The sequence below is a fragment of the Anomaloglossus baeobatrachus genome, chromosome 11 (assembly GCF_048569485.1).
Source record: "Anomaloglossus baeobatrachus isolate aAnoBae1 chromosome 11, aAnoBae1.hap1, whole genome shotgun sequence".
NCBI classification, from domain to species: Eukaryota; Metazoa; Chordata; class Amphibia; order Anura; family Aromobatidae; genus Anomaloglossus; species Anomaloglossus baeobatrachus.
In genome coordinates, this window is record NC_134363.1 from 131,046,596 (window position 1) to 131,064,768 (window position 18,173).

General features: G+C 44.8%; 1 protein-coding gene across 3 annotated transcripts in view; it reads left to right on the top strand.

The window, feature by feature from the left end:
- KLHL21 (kelch like family member 21) overlaps window positions 1–16,247 on the top strand; it is a 57,120-nt gene extending 40,873 nt beyond the window's left edge. For all 3 annotated transcript variants that reach the window (XM_075328667.1, XM_075328666.1, XM_075328668.1), the window contains 3 exons: window positions 4,682–5,087; window positions 9,281–9,353; window positions 11,427–16,247. In XM_075328667.1, coding sequence (XP_075184782.1) covers window positions 4,682–5,087; window positions 9,281–9,353; window positions 11,427–11,744 — 797 coding nt within the window. In that variant the 3' untranslated portion in view covers window positions 11,745–16,247. The remainder of the gene's footprint in view (window positions 1–4,681; window positions 5,088–9,280; window positions 9,354–11,426) is intronic.
- Window positions 16,248–18,173: the final 1,926 nt, after the last annotated feature.

Sequence of the window (18,173 nt, forward strand, 5' to 3'; positions counted from 1 at the left end):
GGTGAGGCCCCTACTGACTAAAATAGGAAAGGACAGGAAAGGGGCTGATGGTGGCCAGAGAAAAACCCTGCAAAATTCCAAATTCCTGATAGTACAAAAAGGCCCTCAGATCGCACGATCTGCACTCCGTCCTATACCAGGCGCTCTTGTCATACCAATGAACAGAAAACAAGAATCATTACAAATTCAAAAAGCCACAAACACATGGACTTATAGGAGCTATACTCCAAACAAAACTGCAGGGAGTTTCCCAGCTAAGCAACTGAGAGGGAAAATCCCTGCATGCAAATAAACTGAAGACAACCACAGCAAATGACAAACTCAGATAAGAGTAAAAGAACCAAACAACAAATAAAGAGCAAAGCACTTATCTGGGGAGATGTGGTGTGGAGCAGAATGAAGCAGGCTGGTGAACAAAGAACTGACATCCGGAATAGCCTGCTATCAGACCAGAATTTAAATAAGCAGAGAGTTAGCAATGGAAACGCCCATTGCTCAGCACACATGGTCTATGTCCAAACCATTTCTGGCCACAAGAGGGAGCCTCACAGCAGCCAAAGCATAACTGACATTCACAACAGGAGCCATCCTTGCAGTGAATGATGCCCCAATGACTCGCGTACTGAGTACTTTAGTGCTCGCTCATCACGTATCGAGCAGGTCAGACGCTCGGAAGAGCTCTACTCAAGTAACGAGTATAATGGAAGTGAATGGGAAACTAGAGTGTTTTTCTGGAAGAGCTCGCTCATCACTACCAATGACATAAGATCTGTGTATCATTGGGGCATTAATCACTACATCTTTAGATAAGTGACTTTACCACAAGTCTCATGATTGTGATTACGAATCAGGAAGATTTAAAATAAGGCGCTATTCCAAGACTGGTGTATACATTACATAGATTTCAATGGGATTACTGTATATACATCACATAAGATACACTAGGACTGTTGTAAGACATTATAGAGAATACACACTGCTGCTTATGTCACATAGTAGACACTGCAACTGCTTTATATAAATCATGTAGAATATCCTGAGACTGTTGTATATACAACACACAGGATACATGAGACTGCTGAATACATTGCACAGAAGACCCAAACTTTTGAATACTTCACATAGGAGACACTGCGACTGCTGTATATACATCATGTAGGATACATGAGTACATGAGACTGCAATGTATACATCATGTAGAATACATCATATGGGATATACTGGGACTATTGTATTACATTGTATAGGAGATAGACTGCTGCATACCTTACAACGGAGACACTGCGTCTGCTGTGTATACATCTTATAGGATACATGACACTGCTATATATCATGTACGATGTGCAATACAGGGTAATATTTTGGCACTTATTTCTCAAGCTCATGTATTTTACATATATATATATAATCAGTGTCATGTATCCTATGTGTTTGATATATGTTCACACACATATATAATGTGAGTGTGTGTGGCTATATATGAATCACATAGGGTACATGAGACTGCTGTAATACATTGCATAGAAGAAAGACTGCTGCATACCTCATGTAGGAGACAATGCTACTGCTGATTATACATCATGTAGGATACATGAGACTGCTGAATATACATCATGTAGGAAATATGAGACTGCTGTTTATACATCATATAGGACATGAGACTGCTGTATAAAGACTCATTTTGATCCTTGAGATGCAGAACTATGGTGCCAAAGATCTACAATGATGGGAGGCTGATAGGAGGCTGGCGCGCACTAACTTTGTCCACAAAGAACGTCCTGACGCTGGCACTGTACAGTGTTGGATTTAATCCAATCTTGTGTGCACCACTGAAGCATTCAATACAGAATGGAAAACTGGGGTTGTCTGGAGTTGTAGCTCAGCTGTATTACCAGACATAACCAGTGAACAGGGATCATGATTTTTGTTGGAAGTCAGCAGCTATATTTTTTTTCCCTAAGGCTACTTTCACACATCCGGCTGTAGCCGTGCAGCACAATCCGGCGCTCTGCTGAAAAAACGAAACCGTTTTTTTTTGCCGCCGGTTTCGTTTTTTCCAGCATTGACTTGCATTGGCGCCGCATGGGCTTGCGTTCTGTCTGTTTTTTGCCGCATGCGGCAGATTTAGCCGATGCGGCGGCCGGATGGAACGTTCCCTGGCACGTTTTTTGCTCCGGCAAAAAAAATGCATCGCGCCGCATCCGGCCGCTGCGGCGCATTTTTCAATGCATGCCTATGGACGCTGGATGCGGCGCGATGCGGCAAAAAACGCATCCGGCCCCCGCATGCGGTTTCTTCCACTGCGCATGCTCAGTAGCGTGCCGCAACCGGAAAAAAACGGACTGGCCGCATGTAAAAACTTATGCAAAGGATGCGGTGTTTTCGCCGCATCCGTTGCATAGGTTTCACAGCCGGATTGAGCTGCAGAGCTTAAACCGGATGTGTGAAAGCAGCCTAACCCAGGGCAACCGCTTTTAAGCTTTGTTTACACAAGGCTACTGGAAGCAGAAGTGACTGTCACAGACAGAAGGGATCTGACGATAAGGAGGTTTAGAACTTCTTTTCTTTACCCCCTGCCACCTCCACCCAACTTTCAAGCCTCAATCATAACCCTTGAGTGCCATAAACTTGGTGGCATTGGGTCTTAGGAGACACAGATCGGGTCTTATGGTGGATAAAGTCAGCACAGGGAGTTGTCCCCTTTTGTAACTGAGGCACTTATGGAGTGAATGTTGCTTAAATTTGTCTTTTTGATTGTGTAACTACTACATAAGTAACAAATGTTACAAAGAAAAAGTAAAATACAGTGGAACCTTGCTTAACGAGAACAATCCGTTCTGGGACTGTGCTTGTTAGGGTACTTTCACACTTGCGTTCAGCGGAGTCCGTCACTACGGAGAATAGCGCAGTCCGTTAACGCACTGCGCTATTCTCCATAGACTTGTATGGACAACGCACTGTAACGCAGGTGTCAGCGTTGCATCCGCTGGACGACGCAGCGTCGTTATTTTGACGCTGCGCCGGGCGGATGGAACGCTGCATGTAACGTTTTTTTTTGAGCAGTGGAAACCTTTATTTTTCACTGCGCATGCTCTTTTTTTTTTTTTTTTAATCACAAACTTTATTTTATTTCTCGGTGGCCGAACGTTCAGCTGAGCGCTCAGCCGCCGGCATGTCAGGGCACTCAGCTGAGCGCTCGGCCGCCGGCATGTCAGGGCGCTCGGCTGAGCGCTCGGCCGCCGGCATGTCAGGGCTCTCGGCTGAGCGCTCGGCCGCCGGCATGTCAGGGCTCTCGGCTGAGCGCTCGGCCGCCGGCATGTCAGGGCTCTCGGCTGAGCGCTCGGCCGCCGGCATGTCAGGGCTCTCGGCCGCCGGCTATTAAGAGCGATCAGCTGATCGTTCACAATAGTCGGCTGCCGGTCCTGTAAAGAAGAAAATAAATAAATAAATGCTTTCCGTTATTTTGTACGATCCGTAGCATTGCGTTGTGCCACTATATGCAACGCATCCGTTGCATCCGTCACACAACGCAATGCTACGGAAGCCGTCCAACGCAAGCGTGAAACTAGCCTTAATCAAGTTACTCGTTAAGCAGAGCAAGGTTTCCCATAGGAAATCATTGCAATGCAGACGATTCGTTCCACAACTAGTTAAATGTCCCATCCTGGTCCCCTATTCTATCATTCCACACATCCGCAAACTCACACAAACACGTACAAACGCACACAAACACGCAAGCACACACGCACATATTATATGCTTACCTTACCTTCCGTTCCATCGCCGGTCTCCTGGAACTTGCTGTTCTCCGGTGCGGCCCGTGTATCGGGTAACCATAACGACGAGGGCGGAACTTCCTGCCAGAGCGCTGACGTCAAAGGCAGAGCCACTTGCCTCTGATTGGCCAGCGCGCTGCCTTTGACAAGCGGTGACAGGAACCAGGAAGTTCCTGCTTCGTTGCTATGGATGCAGATGCCTGGAGTGGAGTGGAGCGGAGCGGCGCAGCGCACTACAAGACCCAGGAGGCCGGCGATGAAATGGAAGGTACAGATATTATATGCTCACCTTACCGTCCGTTCCACCGCCGGCCTCATGGTACTTGTAGTTCGCCGCGATGTACCTGGGAACTACAAGTACCATGAGCCCAGCGGTGGAACGGAAGGCTCATGGCACACACTGTATGTGTGTGCGTGCGTGTGTGTTTGTGTGTACATGTGTGTGTTTGTGCGGACTGCAAGTGCGGGTCAGTGCAAGGTGGATGGACGAAACCGGAAGTGTGTGCAGTGAGGATTTCGCTCGTACAGCAAAGCTTTCTCGTAAAGCGGGTTACAAATTTACAGAAAGCTTTGCTTGTTAAGCGAAATTCTCGTTAAGTGGGTTACTCGTTAAGCGAGGTACCACTGTAAACTCATGCCAAATTCACGCTGGCTCTGTATCCGACCCAAGACTGTACATATTGCATATTGGAACTACCAGAACAGAATATTTAGCACATTATAAAATGTTATTTTCATTGTTGATTTGCACATTTAAAGAATTTAGGTTTATATATGATGTTTCTTTAAAGAAAGAAAAAAAAAAGTGTTTTTAAATTATAAAAATAAAGACCGCACAAACATTTTTGATAGGGCTTTGTAATCGCCATGGACAAAAAAATATTAAAATATTTGTTTGTTTTTAGGAGGTTCTGACGGGTCGAGGCTTTATGACTGTGTCTGGAGATACAATTCCAGTGTGAATGAATGGACGGAGGTCTCTCCAATGCTGAAGCCCCATGAATACCACAGCTCGACAGTGTTGAAGGGTCTTCTCTATGTCATTGCCTCAGACAGCACTGAGTGCTATGACCACACCATTGATTCTTGGAAATCCTTGCGGCCGATGTTATACCCCATGGATAACTGCTCCACCACCTCCTGCCGGGGCAAGCTCTATGCTATTGGATCACTAGAAGGCAAGGAGACTATGGTCATGCAGTGCTATGACCCAGAGACTGACTTATGGTCACTGGTGAACTGTGGCCGTTTACCCCCATGGTCATTTGCACCAAAGACTGTGACACTAAATGGATTGATTTATTTTGTCAGGTGAGTGATGTTTGTAACATCTGTGTGGTGCAGTCCCTGTATTATCCTCTAGGCTTGTGATTGACTAGTACAGTATATATCTACTTGATTCTTCCACAATGCTGGTACAGGTCTGGCGCTGATGTTGAAATGATCCGTGAGAATAGCCACTTTTGTTTTTTTTGTTTTTTTGAGTGGAGGGGCCTTCTGTCATTGATCACATTAATTTTCTGCTACATAACATTGAGTGGAGGGTTCTCGCCTTCTGTCATTGATCACATTAATTTTCAGCTACATTACTGAGTGGAGGGTCCTCGCCTTCTGTGATTGATCACATTTTCTGCTGCATAACATTATTTTGATACATTTTATCAAAAAACAAAGTCCAAATTATAGGAATATAATGTTATTTAACCCATTAGATGGTGTAAAAAAAACACTAGAATAGATTTATTTTTGGGGGAAGGAGGAAGGGAATGCTATATAAAGCTATCAAATTCCCTAATGCGGTACTATAAAAAAAACAAACCCTGCTCTGCCCAAAAAAGACGAACCCTCAAACAGCTCCATTATCTTAAAAATGGAAAAAGATTATGAAAAGTGACAGCTCAAAACATTTTTTTTCTTCAAAGCTTGGAGTTTCTTTTGATCTACTGCAATGATATGAAAAAGACAAAGTGTACTGCACGTTCTTATGTTCTTTGTGTTTCCAACCAGGAGAGCCGTGTTGCCAGCTCATTTTTACCGGACAATGAGCACTGTAGAAATGAAACCTAAAAAAGTGACATTGTGTTTTACTCCATTTCAACTCACTTCTAAGGGCTTCCCCCCCCCCCCCTCCCAATTATATGGTAAACTGATTGGTTTTATTCAAAACTACAACTCATCCTGTAAAAAAAAATCTGTTTCTAAGGATAAATAAAAAACAAAAGTTACGGCTGTGGGAAGGAAAAACAAACAGCACAGAAGTGACAATTGGCTATGTATATGGCTGGTTTCAGACATCCGTGTTTTAGGTACGTGTGACATCCGTTTTCAACACGGTGTCACACCTACCCATGTTATTCCATACTGGTACTTCTCTCATGACCCCGCACTCACACTCAGAGACAAGTTTGTTTTTTCTGCGGCAGCACAGTTGTCATACGGATCGCACACTGATGTGAAAACCGGAGAAAACACGGGTCTTTTAAATAAAAAGATTTTCTATATTTGCCTATATCCAGCGATGCGGTCTTCGGCTCAGCTGCCTCCAGCTCCTGACCGCCGCTCATTATACTCACTGAATATTCACTCCAGTGAGGATCTGGAAGGCGGAACAGCGCTGGGGACTTCAGTGCCAGGGACTGCATCGATGGGGACAGGTGAGTATCCAGCTGTGTGTGTGTGTGTGTGTGTGTGTGTGTGTATGCATAGTGAGGACCTGTAAGCCAGAGCATCACGAGGACTGCATCGGGGACTCATCGCAGATCCCAATGAACTCTGATGAACCCGTGAAATCACCGTCCTGACACTCGCTGTAGTGCGGATGTCATTAGAGTTCATTGGGAACTCCAATGACCTCCTGGATGTCACTGCACACACTGCTTTGTGAATACTCACCTGTCCCCAGCGATGTGGTCCTTGGCACTGAAGTTCCCAGCGATGCTCCGGCTTCCAGATCCTCGGGCAATGAATAATCAATGAATATAATGAGCGGGGGTCAGAAGCAGGAGGCAGCAGAGCCGAAGAAAACGGCACTGGATACAGGTGAATATACAACATCTTTTTATTTCACAGACGTGTTTACTCCGGTATGTGACACGTGTATAACACACATATGACCATAACCATGCGTGTGATTTGTACCTGATTAAACACGGACGCCTGGCTATATTGTAGTCTCTAATATCTGATCGGAGGGATCGGCTCACTTCACAGAGCACATTACACAAGTCTGAGCCCTTAATGCCTTCACCAAGACATATCCTGTCCTGGACTTGCTGCCCCTTCTCCGTGCATCCCGGTGTACACAGGCAGCCTCGTATTCATGTCCTATGTCTTTAGGATGGATGTTTGGACGGATCTCGTTAAAGTGCCGTTGCCTGTTTTTCCTGAGTGTAAATATAGGCAGCCGTAGAGGCTGAAACCCCATCTTGGCAACAATGTCCTTCCTAGAACATAGCGTTCCCTTAAACACCCAGAACATAAACACCACTCAAAATGACAACCCCACTAAATATAATGTCGGAGGGCTGTGATCTGGAGAAGGTCTTTGAGGCTTCCCGCCATGTTGGAATAAATCCGGTTTCCCTTTTTTTACATTTTTGCTTAATGCCGTCTAAATGTCATTCTTCAGTACATGTCTTAAGATGACAGCTGCCAAGGCCCCCGCCAGTAACAGCTAATGCTCCTCACCTGCTCCTGCCACACAGGGGACATATCTGCAGGATCAGGTTCCTGCCCGGCTGGATAACATCCGAATGAGTTTTGTTCTGGCCTGCTACTTTCGCTTCCAAAAGTGGCGTTATTTTTCTGTGCCAGCATATTCCCAGCCTGTTCTCATGCCAAGCTTTATTACCGCTGGGTACTAGTCTCAAATAGCTTGCTGTTGTTTGGGATATAGGCTTCCTGCACCATAGAGCAATTTCTAATGGAAAAAATCTACAACATTTGGAAGGCTGTAGCTGGACCGGCTGCGATCTCCCAATTTTATGGTATAATCAAAATGTATAGAATGGTCTAATCTACATTGTTTACATACTCCCCTTTGCAAGATCTCTGCTTGATGTGAATGAATGAGGAGCTTTTCTCTATACTGGACTAAATTCTGATACCTTTCTAGAAATGGTCAATCCTCCATGAGCTGCATGCATCTCTCCTGGCCGTTTAGCCCACACAGCATTGTCATGGGCAAACTCCCACAGCATTGTCATGGGTAAATCCCACTTCTGATCAATATTAAATCTGTATCGGTCTCTAAAAGGAAACAAGAATGTTCCTATTCACAGACAACAAGCAGAGGCATTGATACAAAGTGTATTAGGCAGTAATAAAGCTACGATACACTATGTAAAGAAAATTGGAAATGCATTAAAAATTGGCACATGAGGAACAAAACACAAAAGGAAGACGAGTTTCTAGCCTTTCAGAATTAAAGGGGTTGCTTCATCATAGAGGGGACTTGTCCCTAGGGACGGCCACTCTTTAATGGAATCGGTCACAAAGTGTTCGCTACTTAAAAGAGGTTGTTCACTACTTTTACATTGATTGCTTTTCCGCCTGCCTGCTGCCGGGAACAAAAACAGCTGATCGGCGGGGGTGCGGGTTATCGTACCCTGGCCTCTCTTAAGAATAGGCCATCAATGTAAAAGTAGTGGACAACCCCTTTAACTGGAGAGCAGCATGATGTAGGGGCTAAGACCCTGATTTCAGCGATGTCATTTACAAGGTTGCTTGCTATCATTTTGGTACAATCAGTTTTCGCTGCTGCAGATTCAGCAGTGCTCAGAATGCTGATCTCGGTGTAACCCATAAATACCACTGATTGGCAGCTTTATGGCAATGTATAGTGTACACAGAAAGCTGCTAATGAGTGTTGGGTGTATATTGAGTCAGAGCAGGGTGACTAGAAGGCAAAAGACACCTAGTCCTGTAGGGATAATCTCCTGTTGATAAAACACCGATTTTTATCAATACAGCAAAACTTCCTAGTAAGTGACATTGCAGGAATCGGGGTCTTAGTCCCTATATCATACTGTTCTGATTACATATCTAGTACCTTCTGACCGTTTCCCTTTAAGGACAGGATCAAACAGAGGTTTTTAGTGGCCCATAAAAGTATCACAATGCCTGGACTGTTCTGAGGTCTCCTGGTTTGAGCTAACATCCTCATAAGTATATATGAGGCTGACGAGTTCAGCTCAGGAGACCCGCAGTCAGCCCAGGCATTATGGACCCTGAAATGCATCCCTCTGATCCCAGCCTAGACAGCCTTTGCAAAGAATTGTGGCACGAGATTCTGATCCCAGCTAGAGGTGTCACTTTTAATCCACTGTTTAAAACCACATGTATGGCTGATCGTTTACTCAACAACTAAATGTCCAGCCAGACCCCAGCACGATGTACAGAACATACCTTTTTTTTCCCCCAGTTACCCTTTTGGGATTTTTTTTGTTTTTGTTTTTACTGCTCATTCCAGTACTGATTTTGTGACTTATTTCCTTTTGATACAGAGATGATTCGGCAGAAGTAGATGTATATAGTCCGCAGGAGAATGAATGGAATAAAATACCCCCCATGAAGCAGGTAATGTATTCGTAGGTGTTTTTATAAATTAGAAAACATAATATACAGTATATAAATGAGGTACGGGGGAGGCAGCAGACGGCTCTTAGTTCGGAGCTTATTACAGAGCCTCAGGCGCATGACAGCTGAAATCTTTGCAAAGCCTGGCATGGTATGAGCTGCTTAGTAAATGTGACCCAGTGAGTTGTGCAGCTTTTGCTTTTAGGTGGCACAAGATGAGACACATACAAGTAACATAACCATTTTTCTGCAGTCGTTCAGATTTTCAATTAAGGTGGGGTTTCAGTAACTTACACTAAATGGCCTTTCCTTAGGCTTAGACAAGGGACCATGACGCCTCGGATTAGCTGAGACTTTAGCCACAGATGTGGCTAAAGTCCTGATGAAGTCAGAGACTTTGAAACACGTAGACTGAATAAACCACTAACTTCAAAATTGCATGGTTTCATCTTTCTGATGGCAGCGCAGAAGCACACTACTTCCTTCCTTGCAATCATCATATTATAATAGCACTGTGTACTTACACTTGCTCTTTTTGCCATGCTACCCAATTAATCCTTCTCTTTTCCATTAGGTCAATGCCATCACGTGAGTAAAAACTCACTAGCTGAATCCTTCTAAGCTCTGTAGAAACAGGAAGTTTCTTGTCCCTTCTTGAGTCATCATTAGAACTACAAACTGTTTTCTGAGTAGATTTGTAATTCTAACCATGTCTCATGCAGAGAAAAGAAGCTTCTAGTTTCTAAATAGCGATTAGGCTAGGGCCACACTTTGCGTTTTTACCTGCTTTTCAGGTGCTTTTTGGGTGCGTTTTGAGAAGCACCTTTTTTATGCCATAATGCTTGCGTTTTCATTTTCCAGCCATTTCAATCGCATTTGTGATTTTTCCGACCCCACTTTGCGTTTGTAAACGCATCTGCGAATTTGCATATTTTGTGGCAAAAACCAAGCGTTCAAAGAAGCAACATGTCAATTGTTTTTGCCATTTTGGGTGTGTTTTGCTAACACTGAATCAATGAGAAGTTGCAAAAACAAAGATTCCTTCAAATTCATGCGTTTTATCTGCTTTTTATGTGCAGAAAACATGCGCTTTGGACTACCAAAACGCATGCTTTTTGGACATTAAAATAATGATTTCATATGTCCCTTTACATACACACATAGTTCGACAATTAAATTTTAGAAAAATAATAATTTATTGCTATTTTTCCAATAAATAATATATTACCGCTTTAATTTTAAATATTTCTATTTCCTTAATTATTTCTAAAATTCTATGTTTCTTTTTTTTCTTTTTTTCATTATGTTTGACTGTTTAAACTTTATTTAGCAGTGTCTTGATGTTCAAAACGCATCTGTCAAAACGCAGGTGAAAAAGAATGTAAAAAGCGCTGAAAACGCATCTAAAACGCGGCAAATACGCATGCGTTTTCAGCGCTAAATTTCTGAAAAAGGCAACTTTGGTCAAATCAATTAAGCCCAAAACGTGCGTTTATAACTGCAAGTAGGTGAACGCAAAGTGGGGCCCTAGCCTTAGAAGGATTCAGCTAGTCTGTTTTTAATCACATGTCATAGACCTAATGGAAAACAGAAGAATTAACTGGGTAGAACAGCAAATGTGCAATTTTAAGTATATAGTGCTATATAATATGTTTGCAATATATTAAATGGATAAAAACTTTGATGAAAGTGCTTTTTTAATCAAGGGGGTGCTACGCTTCCCAGAGCTCTGTGGCTAGCTGCTCAACGGGAGGTGACAGCAGCAGAACCCCAATTAATGAAATATTTATTAAATATACATATATATATATATATATATATATATATATATAAATATATATTGCTTACGAACGAGTAGACTTTGAAAAATAAAACCTAGGTCACTTTGTAATAAATATATATATATATATATATTTATATTTACAAAATAAATTTTCTAATGGAATATGTTCTGTCCCTTTTTTGTTTCAGGCTTTCTTTGTTGTTTTTTTTTTTGGAGGGGGGTTGTGATGTGTTCTCACAATGATTGTAGCCTCCTACTACCATTACCATAATGACCTTCTATAATTACAGGTACACGTTGGAGGCAGTCTGGCTGCGCTGGGTGGAAAACTCTACGTGTCTGGCGGTTACGACAACACATTTGAACTCTCGGATGTAGTGGAGGCTTTTGACCCACAGGCGAAGGAGTGGCGCATCGTGGGCCACCTCCCCCAGCCCATGTTCTGGCATGGCAGTGTCAGCATCTTCAGACAGTTCATGCCTTACACACAGTACAGCTTTGATGGCGTCACGTTAGACAATGCCAACCACGAGAGGAACACAGTCAACCTGAACAGACGACGACAGCACTTGCACAATCACAACCTGAACGAATTGCACCGGCGATAAGAGTGAAGTGATGGACAGAGGGTCAATGAGGGGGCTCAGTATTAGAAGCTGGCGGACTCTATAATATATGAATGGTTTTTTTATTAATAATGTTATATATTTATAAATCCACCATCACGTGTGATGACCTCCCCAACATCCTAAAGGCTATTCCTCTTTTTTGAAAAGCAATGTTTTAAATTCAGAAAAGTTCTATTTTCTTTCTTTCTTTCTAGCAAAAAAACCCACAAAAAATATGTAAAATACTCAAACCTTCTGCATTATGGCTTGTAGGTAAGGGATGTATGTATTGTCAATGTCTGTGGCCATTGTGCTGGTAGAGTGAAGCCTGGGTGAATCCACAAACCAGGCAAGCGAAGCAACTAGCACCTACTAAATCCAATATACATATCCACATACCATGAAGGTGAGACCCAGGGACACTTTCAGCTCATATAAGCTTGTGGCAAGTGCTATATCTCAATATTGTCCTATCAGGTGAGTGCACAGTATATGGCCAGTGTATAGGTAGTGTCACTTGGGTGTCTAGTAAGTAGGAGACGGTTATATGGCCTGATCAGCCTGTGCTACAGGTGTTTTGTGAAGATCCTGCAGACATCTTGGTATATGACATACACACTTGGGAAACTAATGCCTTTGCTTGTTTAGGATTCTAGTGGAGACAACACAATATATTACATGCACATCAAAGGCTTAAGCCTTTGTCCAGGCAGAGGTGAGGCTTCTTGTGATCACCATAAACTCATTGGATATTTTCTGTAGTCACAGGACTGACCACCATGTATATTCCCATTCATTTCTATGGATAGGCTGCGATGTGTTTACAAATGAGCCACTTGTTTGCCAATCGGTGGTCATGTCAAATCCTGTTTATACAGGCGGCCCGCTCTAAAGGTCCAGTCACACTAAGCAACTTACCAGCGATCCCAACAACGATAGGGATCGCTGGTAAGTTGCTAGGAGGTTGCTGGTGAGATGTCACACTGCAACGCTCCAGCGATCCCACCAGCAACCTGACCTGGCAGGGATCGCTGGAGCGTGGCTACACAAGTTGCTGGTGAGCTCACCAGCAACCAGTGACCAGCCCCCAGCGCCGCGTGGAAGATGCTGCGCTTGGTAACTAAGGTAAATATCGGGTAACCAACCCAATATTTACCTTGGTTACCACCGCACGGAGCTACACGTGCAGAGAGCAGGGAGCAGCGCACACTGAGCGCTGGCTCCCTGCTCTCCTAGTTACAGCACACATCAGGTTAATTACACGATGTGTGCTGCAGCTAAATGTGCAGAGAGCAGGGAGCAGCGCACACTGCTTAGCGCTGGCTCCTTGCTCTCCTAGTTACAGCACACATGGGGTTAATTTCCCGATGTGTGCTGTAGCTACATGTGCAGAGAGCAGGGAGCAGCGCACAGTGCTTAGCGCTGGCTCCCTGCTCTCCTAGTTACAGCACACATGGGGTTAATTTCCCGATGTGTGCTGCAGCTAAATGTGCAGAGAGCAGGGAGCAGCGCACAATGCTTAGCACTGGCTCCCTGCTCTCCTAGTTACAGCACACATCGGGTTAATTAACCCGATGTGTCCTGCAGCTACATGTGCACACAGCAGGAGCCGGCAGCACAGGCAGTGAGAGCGGCGGAGGCTGGTATCAAAGGTAAATATCGGGTAACCAAGGACAGGGCTTCTTGGTTACCCGATGTTTACATTGGTTACCAGCCTCCGCAGAAGCTGGCTCCCTGCTCACTGCACATTAGTTGTTGCTGTCTCGCTGTCACACACAGCGATCTGTGCTTCACAGCGGGACAGCAACAACTAAAAAATGGCCCAGGACATTCAGCAACAACCAACGACCTCACAGCAGGGGCCAGGTTGTTGCTGGATGTCACACACAGCAACATCGCTAGCAACGTCACAAAAGTTGTTCGTTAGCAGCGATGTTGCTAGCGATGTTGCTTAGTGTGACGGGGCCTTAACGCTGCGCTCTGCTCGATATGTGATGGACCATTCATTACGCATAGGCTGCCATTGTTCTCAGCAGGTCCTGTTTACACAGAACGATGTGCAGCTGAGAACAATCATCTTTTGTACAACAGAAAAGATACTTCCCCTGATAAAGGCGCATATTGTTTGTTCTTTGGGTGAACGGCAGCCTGTTAGACAATGTACCCATGGATTTTGCCGCTGAAAACCAGCGGATTTATCTGGATTTTCTAGATAAATCCGCAGGGTCTAGCAAGTACAGACACTCCCCATGTCACCCTATGGGATTTGGGGAGTGCTATATCAATGCTGCAGTATGTGTGGCTACAGATTTTCCTTAACCGCACGTCAATTATTCATGCGGAAAGATCTGCGGATCTTCAGCCTTTCCACTATGGAGATACAGGATGGGACGTCCGCAGGAATTGTGCACAAAATCGGCACTGTTTCCGCAGGTTTACCGCAACAACTCCGCAGATAGCTGCAGATTCCGGGGAGCAGCGGCGGTAAACCTGCGGGTAAGATCTCCCGTGGGCACATAGCCTTAAGGTTTCAAGGAATGCTCGTTCATGATAATCTTTTCTGGACCTTTACACAGGACTTATCCAGACTGCAGCGCTGGTAGCAGAACGAGATGTGAGCAGAATGGTAATCCATTTCTATTCATACACTGTATGCTTTCCTCCTCTATAATTACATTTATACTGGAACACCCCTTTAGAAGGACTCAGCTCTTTGCTCTCCTCTCATAGGACTTTGAACAGATTTTCTAGTCTAATTTTTAGACCCAACTTAGACTAGACAGTGTGAACATGCACCAATTTGATCTCCGGCTGGACAACGAATATGGCTCAGCTACATCCACTTTATCTGGCTGTTTATCAACGTTCAGATGGATAAATTGGTTCAAAATGCTTTGACTCAAATTGTTGTGTTTTCATCCAGTATTCTGGCTCCGTGAATCGTTGTGTAGATGTGTCTACCAGTCAGACAGATCCCATTTAGTCAGTGTAAGTTCACTTCAAAAAGTTCAGTTTTATAATAATAAAAAAAAAATTCACGTCATTTTTTTGTGAGACCATTTACAGTAACTTATGTTAAAGAATTACAATATATGCTTAAAAAAAATGCTACACAGTATGGCATGAATGGGTGCGTCTCATACATCGCACTGAAACAACTTAAGCACCCAGCCATTTCTTCATGCGGATTCTGTAAATTAAATCGCTCTACCATTGAATAGTTCTAGTGCAGTGTGGTTTTCAATGGCCGGCACTGGGACTAAATCTAGAGTCGGGTGAACTTGGTCTAAATTGATTTCTAGAATGCCTTACACAATTGCAAAATCACATAAACTACTTAAAAAAAAATGATAAGCTCCCACCACGCTAGGACTCTGAAGGCGAGGGCCCTCTGTTCAGCATGAACCACTGTGACCCAGTATAAGTGTAAAGACAGCGGGATTAATTCTGCAGTGCCATTTTCAGATTTCAGAAAGCTCCTGTTTGGCTGCAGGTTTTTTTTTTTTTTTATATATATATAAACTGTTTTACTCACCCTTCCCAGGTCCAGGAATGAATCTTTGTTGCCACTGCTCCTGGCATCTGTTAGGCCATCATTGTCTACAGTGCTATCACCAGCTGCAGGCAAAAACTAAGCTCAGGGGCTTGTGCTGTCAACTCAGGACAAGTCACTTTGCTCAGTTATTGGCTGATGTCAACGCTGCAGACAATAACAGACACCAGCGGAGACTTGAGTTGGACCTGGGGAGAGTAGGTAAAGTACAGTTCGGGTTTTTGTTTAAACAAACTGTAGCCGGGTGACCAAGGTTTTCTGAAACTGGAAAAATCTTTTAGGGTGCGTGCCCACGATCAATGTTTGCAGCGTTTTGGATGCTTTGTGTTTTCGCTGTGTCCAAAACGCTGCGTTGTACAGTACAAGCACAGTGGATGGGATTTCTAAACATCCTGTGCTCACTGTGCTTGTTTTTTCTGCAGCAAACACTGACCTGCAGTGCAGCATGGCAATTGTTTGCTGCGAATTCGCCGGCGTCCTTTGTAGGGAGAATACAGCTAGAGACCGCAGCGCCCTGAACCCTGATCGTGAGTACGAGCAGCTGCGGTCTGCTGCGGAGGAGACCCTTGGCCTCACAGGTCAGGACCCGCTGCGTCCAGGATACAGGGAGTCCTAATCATGGGCACATACCTTTAAAAGTCACATTATACATCATAGGTGGCCATTATGATGCCTAAAAGTTAATTCTTGCCATTTCCAGGAATTTCCTTAATAAAGTTTACAAGAGCCAACTTTGTCCTACAAAATGGCCATGATCAGTCAGGGTCAGCCACACTCTGTGCATCAGGACATACACATAGGTTTCTTCAGTGTCTTTCCTTTTTTTAATGCAGATATTTTGTGCTGTTACAATGTTTTTGCTTTTTGTTGTTTTTTAGGATGTTTGCAGTATTTTAGATTTTACACTTTTATTGTTAAGGTTTTAATAAAGTTGGATACAAAAGAAAAAAGTTTTGTTTATTGCTGTAGCCATAAGTGATCAAAAAAGGGGAATGAAAAACAAGTTCTCCAAGGTATTTTTTTTTAAGTTCTTATATTCAGAGTATCATTTGGGATTTGAGATATTAAAGGGGTGGTTCACCCATTTTTTTTATTTTATGTAGGAGTTCTACTTACCTTTCTAGGCGTTTTCTCCATTGTCTTCTGTTTCCAGCTCTGGCACTGAGCGGCCCTATCCTGCACGCTCCGTGCCGGTTACATGACCCCCTGGAGCTGTGGCCGCCAGCATCCTCTGACGTCCCGGCATTTCCGGGCTCTCAAACAAGACGGGTACATCAGAGGAGGCTGGCACCACTCAGATTGAGTGACCGGGCTGTGGGCGGTGACTACCGCACATCACAGCCCAGCATCGAGGGGAGGATCCGGAGGACGTCACTGTGGAGCCGGCATCCTGCAGATGGTGAGGCACGGGGCGCCAGTGTGCAGTACAGGGGGGTTCTTCAGCTGAATCCCCCGATTGCACGTAAGTATGTGCTCACACTGTCCACCCGCCCGCTCTGCTGCGATGTCAGGAGAGCGGCCGGTGTCGGGCAGTGTGATCATGTGCTCCTCCCAGCAGCAAGACACTGACAGGCATGTCACCGCTGTGCTCTGCCATCTGTCCTGCTGCATGGGACCAACTGTCTGCACCTCTGCCCCCCCCCCCCCCCCCGTTCTTTCCCCACTCTCTTCTCTCCCCCCACTCTCTTCTCTCCCCCCACTCTTCTCCCCAAATAGGCAGCTGGGGTTTGGGGGCAGCCCGTAGCTGCCTGCTGTACCTGGCTAGCATACAAAAATATGACGAAGCCCACGTCATTTTTTTAAAAAAGTTTTCAGGCAAAAACCTTTATAAAAAAAAAATGCTTCCCTGGATTTCTATTGCCAGTGACAGTAACACCAAGCAGCGGGGGTTAGCAGCCAGTAGCAGCTTGGGTTACCCTTAACAATAGAAAATGCAGCGGGACCCAACAAACAAAGTGATTTTTTTTTTTTTTTTATTTTTAATGAATTTTTTTAAAAAAAAAAATCGACATGGGCTTCGCCCATCGAGCACCAGAGCATTTTACTGCTCAATTCATCCCAAGTAATCAGATGACTCCAGTGTCGGCCGATTACTTGTTCTGTGTCCCCCTGCATCCATTGCAGCGTGTACGGGCTGTGAGGTCAGCGGAGTTCACTCCAGCACTGGAGTCAGCTGATCTGAACTCAGCTGAACTCCAGCCTGCACACGCTGCGATGGATGCAGGGGGACATAGAACAAGTAAGGTCTAAGCCACACGGCAAGAAAAACAGTGCGATCAAACATCGCATTCCACTCGGACCAATATTAGCCTGTGTGTTAGCACACATGAGCGATTATTTTCTCCGCCCTAATTGGACTGAGAAAACAATTGCAGCATGCTACAACTGTAATGCAAGACTCTCTCTTTTACCCATTCAAGTGTATGTGGTGAGAGAAAAATCGCACTGCACTTGCGGTACATCGGTGGACTACGGAGGAGAGAGGGAGAGAAATCCCTCCCACCACTCCTCAGTGCTGGCCCACCCCTCGAGTGGCGGACCGCCCCCCGCAGCTGAGGTCTGCTCGCACAGTCGGACCTCAGTCGCAGGGACACACGCATGACACTCAGCTCTGCTGTACTGAGCGTGAGCCGAGTGTAATGCGAGGGGATCGCAGTAATCTCCGTGTGGCCCCAGCCTGATCGGCCGACACTTGAGTCAGCTGATCTGAACTCAGCTGAACTCCTGTACACACAGCCCGCACACACAGCCCGCACACGGTCACATGTGACCGGCAGCAGGCAGCGACTGCTGTTAAGGCTACATTCACATGACCGTTCCGTTTTTGCGGGCCACAAAAAACGGTCCTTTTTTTCACGGATGCATCCTAGTGGCAT